The 6,000-nt window shown below is 33.0% G+C and overlaps 1 protein-coding gene across 3 annotated transcripts in view; it reads right to left on the bottom strand.

Annotated features, from left to right (window-relative positions):
* Positions 1-387: 387 nt before the first annotated feature.
* FSTL5 (follistatin like 5) overlaps positions 388-6,000 on the bottom strand; it is an 816,421-nt gene continuing 810,808 nt past the window's right edge. For all 3 annotated transcript variants that reach the window (XM_075612304.1, XM_075612322.1, XM_075612313.1), the window contains one exon: positions 388-3,195. In XM_075612304.1, the coding sequence (XP_075468419.1) occupies positions 2,493-3,195 (703 nt within the window). In that variant the 3' untranslated portion in view covers positions 388-2,492. The remainder of the gene's footprint in view (positions 3,196-6,000) is intronic.

The raw sequence follows: 6,000 nt of genomic DNA, 5'->3' as shown, positions 1-6,000 counted from the left end.
GTTCGAATAACTGCTGCATCTGTAGTAAATTGAATGTTCACTGCTATATGTAATAAAATGTGAATAGCAATAACTCATTACACTTTTAATAATATTGAGTGTAAAGGATGTTCTTTGGTAATATTAAAGAACTGTAATATAATGTATGTAATGGTATCGTGTAACATATATACTGTAGTATAAATAGGTAATTTGCCACTGCGTGGCATAGAATAACACTGTAAACCAGAACCATATTGCCATGAATAATAAAGATACATTCTACACCTTTTTGACAAGTGGTAGTCTGAAAATAATCAAAGTATTAAATTAATAACATATAAATACAAGTGTTAGCTTGTTTAACATGCATTCTTCCCAGTGCATATTCACAGAGGTCTACAATGCTTAAAACATAAGGTTTTATTCTCTTTCAAGCATTTTCTACATACAGAACATCAACATGGTGTAATTATATAACAATTATGTTAAAAAGACAGACTAATTGAGTAACATTTTTTAAGTAACGTTTACAGGGTTTTCTTTCACAATGGAAATCTTTTAAAAAGGAAATATTCAGAGATTGGAAAAGGAAGAAGATTTTTTTTTTTTTTTTAAGTCTACAGTTTGTTATAACCCGGAAATACCCTCAGGCTAAGGAAAAAATTATCACACAACCCTTAAACCTATTTCCATATACAGTAGAGTTAATAGAAAATCGTTATACAGTGTTGGGCCTCAATACAGTTTTACACCATCTAGTTTTCAATAAACGTTTATTATCATAAAACATTTTCTAAGCTTTTGAATTGCGCTAGGACACATTAAAAGTTTAAGCCAAAGAATACAATTTGCTAAACCTGTATGTGATTATGAATTTATAATGGTTTCCTCTTTTAAACCTACATCTCACTCTAACCACAATTTTTTTCTTTTTTTTCTTTATTTTACTTACTGTAGCTCTCGTTATTTTTCTATGCTAATATTCCACGTGATTTGATTATACAGAGTATGTGGCAATAAAAGTATTCTAACCATTCTTTGCAAGCTGTTATCCACATATTGCCTGCTCTAGGAACAAATTGATATCAATTAATTGCATGTTAGCTTAATTTACTCATTAAATAAAGTTAATTTAGTAAACTGTACTTTTCTCTCTAATTATGCTGTTGTGCTCCAATTTGATGATTTATATTTCATAACCTGTAATTCATTTTACCCCAAAATTTAGAAAATGATCAACAAGGCATTTTTTTTTAATTGCCACAATATCATAAAATACATTGGCTTCCCATGATTCCTGTCTGATAATCACAAAGAACAATTACTGTATAACCAGACCATTAGGCATGTAATAAAAGTTTTGGATGATAATTGTGGACTAAATGTGGATTTGCACATCTCGTTTAGAAGTTATGACTAGCAATAATTCATACTACTATATTTGGAATATTCTGGCAGGAAAAAACAATATGTATCCAAAAGTCAAATAAGGCATAAATATTGTCTAGATCAGTGTGCTTACAGTATATAATTGTATTATAGCAGTTTTACTTTATTCTTTTGAATCAGCAAAATATCCCAAAAAATGTTTGAATTGTTGTTCATCTCTGGAACTTTCAAAGAAAAAAAAATCTTGGTTAATATTACATCTGATAAAATGACCAAATGAAGGTCTCCAGTTTGCATAATAAAATACAACACAGAGAGCTTCCGTCAAACCACTGAGGTTTGCAAGTTAAGCTCATGATCCTAATCATGAGTTGTGACATTATCAAATAAAAAAATTGTTTCATTTTACCTAAAAACTGTTGATAAGTTTGCAATGCTTGCGATAAGCTTCACAATGTTCAAATCTATGTTGAAGAAAGTTTCCATTTGAAATGACAAATCTGAAATCCTTTTCAAAGACTGATGAACAGAAACATAATAAACTATAGAAATTGTTTTTGACTCTAACAAGTGTTCCACAATGTTATACACATCAATACAGATTGTGAATGCTCCTTCTCTGTGACAACAAATCAGTAGCCCCAATGGTATTAAATTCTGCATTTGCTTATTTATTTATTTTTTACAAGATATTCCATCCAAGGCACACATAAACAGACAACAGGACTTGGATGTTTCAAAAACTCAGGACACTTTTCAATTTCTTATTATACGCAGACAAAAACATAAATCATTCAACAACAAATTAAAAAGATTATTGTTGCCTGACAATTCATTTTCTTTTTTAATTTTTAGACTTCATTTTATGAAAACTATAAAAAGTTCTATATTTATACATATTTAATTTGAATATGAACCCTAGCTAGTCATTAGTAAACTTTTTTTTTAGCACAACTTTTTATTGAAAGTGAAAATTAAAATCAGTTTGGGCTCTGCAATTTTTTTTTTTAAATACACAAAAGTGTAAAAGCATAACAGCCAAGGGGAAACTTATATTAAAACAAACAAATTATATTAAAACAACTGAAAAATTAGAGAAATCAGTGTTTAAATTGTTATTTTTATACTTCTCCAACCCACGCAACTGTGTTGCCCTTTTCCACTCCACTAATCTCACAGTTTAATTTGTTTAGTCGTCCATCTAAAATAAACAGTGATTCCTTTGAAGGTGTCATCAAGTATTGTCCAAAGAGGCCACTGCCCTTGATTATTCGATTTTTAGTGCTCCATGGCCATTCCTCTAATTTCACAGGCTCCTTAAGGCTCTTCACCATTTTAACCTTTCCGGAAGAGAGTTCTACAAAGAGCACATCAGTTTGTGTACTAGAGCTTGCATAGACATTATATTGATGAGCTTCTGTGAACGATGGTTGAAAGGCCACATCAGAAATATGCAAATTTGTATGAATGTCGAATAACTCTTGAATTTCTCCTTGAATTGTAATTAACTGAACTCTCATAAGTCCTTTGACATCATCAATGCTGACCAGATAGTGACCATCTGGAGAGATGTAAGGAGTGCCAGTCACATCCCTATTGTATCCAATTACAGAGTCAGTGACACTATCCACTATAAGCTGAGGAAGAATAGCTCCAGTTGTATCAGGCTTGCAGTAGATGAAGTTAAACCCTCCAAGGTGGGTATAGGCCAAAGCCTGAGGAATGCAGTTATAATCCTTTAAGTTAATTGTTTTGATATATGACATTGTTTCCAAGTCAATTTTTAGAAGAGCTGGCTCATCTTTGTGAAGGATGAATCCAAACCTAAAAGTAAAAAAAAGTGTCAATGTGTAAATTTGCATTTGTAACATATAAAACAAAAATGACACTGGTTTTAAAAGTTAAACTTAATCAACAATTATAAGATGTACAAACAAGGAAAACCTTTGCTTTTCAGAGTTAGCAGCTAATTAAATGCACAAAATGCACTAAAATCAACTGATATGATTGTTTGCTGAATAACAGGACTGTTAATACAAGTAGGATAACCAAGTTTACTCATTAGGTAATATATGGTAAAGAGAGGCTTATACACAGAGGAAAAATCCTAGCCTCCATGGATCAGATATATCCATTGTGTGACTTTTTTGTCAAGTTTTCCTCAGAAAGGAGACTCCCTCACACCAGCGGTAATAACAATGGCAATTTTTTAAATGTTTCCTTTACTACTCATAGGCATGATCCCTATTCTTGTGCTCATTTCAAAGCCGCAGCAGCAGCAGACGCGATACAAGATAGAAAGCACAACAGAGAGAGGCAGGCAGGTGGGTTCCCTATACAGCAGGGCCCCACTCATATGGCGGGTTCCGTTACAGGACGCCGCCGTAAAGCAGAAATCGCTGTAAAGCGGGGCCCTACTGTACTGTATTGTACCTTTGAAAACAGAGATGCTGAGCTGTAACCCAACTGTTTCGCTGACAAATGGCATCTGACAAGGAGTTGTGCACACACTAAAACTGTTGTTTAGTGACAGCCGGATACTTTGCTACTGTACACATCATGCCGAAAATCGCTGGGAAAACCGGAACCTAATGAATATGGGTATACATTGGGAAACGCTGTATTGAGCGGAATGCTGTAAAGTGGGGCTCTACTGTATACAGTATACATGTGTAGCAAGTGTTCTTGCACCCCTTACTACACAATAACACATTATCGCTGGCTTGAGTATGAATGCGTTATTGTGCAATTTGGTTATTGTTCTAGGTATATTTGAAATATAATGAAATGAACAACATCATATATATATATATATATATATATATATATATATATATATATATATATATATATATATATATATATATATATATATATACAAAAGATGCCTGTCGCTCACCAATCACAAGTTTAAATGTTCTCCCATGGTGCATATGGGAATAGAGTATACATATATACAGAGTCCGGTCAAACACAAAGTGCTGGCCGGGAAAGAGTCCAAATATGTTGCACTCAATGGGGGCACAAATGGGTTGGACAACGTATAGTCCAGGGTAATAGTAACCCTATATATGCCAAAACAATGAAAAATAATAACATCTAAAAATGTTATTCACATAATTATAATAATCCAAAATCAAGTGAAGGGTATATACAAGTGCATTAAAAATAATGGTGGTGGGTACAGCTGTATGTTGAGAATATTTGGCTCCTCCTAAGCCAAAACTAAGCAACGTATACTGATAGAGTTAATATCCCATCAGGAGTATAATGCCACAGTCAATAGAATATGTCTAAATGTATGCATCAAATAGCTCAATACTATGTTGCTACCTTCCAGATTCAAAAGTGTGTTTATAAATATGCCAAGTTGGCTGTCTACAGAGATATATATCTGCAAAGAAACAGATAAACATCTTGCAAAGTATGGTATGAATACAAAGTATCTTGTGCAAAAACAGCAGGTATACTTGTACCAATATAAACAGTATCTCTAAAATATATCTGGATGGTGACTCTTCACAACAAAATAGCTGATATTGTAATGTATGGCTAAGACATTCAAGTTGGTTAACTGTCTTTATCTACAGGTATAAAATGTTGTATCCTGATCAGCCTCTATTGTAATTAGAGATATAATCAAAACAAGTTAAAAATTCACTGATTGTAAAGATCAAAACGGTGAAGAGTGTCCGGTACAAATAAGTATTTAAGGGTCTCACGATGTGTACATACTTCCCCCTATTATATAGGTGAGTAACACATATAATCTATATGTGAGCAAAGTAAGCATGTATGTAAGTTTGCAAACGCCATACAACCCGTGTACAAACAGCTTGTGGTACAGCAGTGCCCACCACCGACATCAATGAGGTGACGTCATCTAAAACTGACGGTCGATCGTTTCGCGTTAGAGTAGGAGGAGTAATGTGTGTTCTCCCTGTTTATCCTTACATACCCTTAGAAAAGGGGAAGTGGTTATCTCACGGATCCTATTCATTCCTGCCTGTCAATACTGCAGGTGACATAATATTCAGAGTAGCAATCTAGATAAACACTGATTGTGTTTTATATTCTTTTCATCTATTGACATATCATTATGGAAATAGGTGAGTACGACTATCCTATTATTAGTATGAATTGTGGGATAAAGTATATCCAGATAAACATGCACAAAGCTCAGTCTAAATTAATAAACAAGTATCCCATATTTAAATATACAATTAGTAGCAATGATAACTTCTTTTACAGATCCTAATTTGTAAAACAGTGGACATGTAGTCATCAGGGTAAATATTAACTATAAATAATGATCATTTTAATTTTAATTAGGGATCTATGGTATAGGTTCCGTTAAAAGGTATATGTGCAATGACTTAGACACAACAGGTTTTAATTGCTCCCTATAACATATTAACAGAAAATTATCATCAACAGGTGATTGTGTATTAATGTCGGTGAGTATAGGAGTATCATATCCAAAGGTGATATATGGAATGTTATGAACACCCTTAAAGATACATATACACGTATATGATATAGTGAAACTCATGTAGGAATGAAAACCTGTAAGGAGACCACCTCTAAAAGTCAAAATGAGTGAAATAGAGTATGAGACTCATTAATAAA

Source organism: Ascaphus truei, chromosome 1, assembly GCF_040206685.1.
Source record: "Ascaphus truei isolate aAscTru1 chromosome 1, aAscTru1.hap1, whole genome shotgun sequence".
In the NCBI taxonomy this organism is placed as follows: domain Eukaryota; kingdom Metazoa; phylum Chordata; class Amphibia; order Anura; family Ascaphidae; genus Ascaphus; species Ascaphus truei.
The sequence above is the reverse complement of the archived record's forward strand: the minus strand, read 5'-3'. Positions and strand labels throughout refer to the sequence as shown.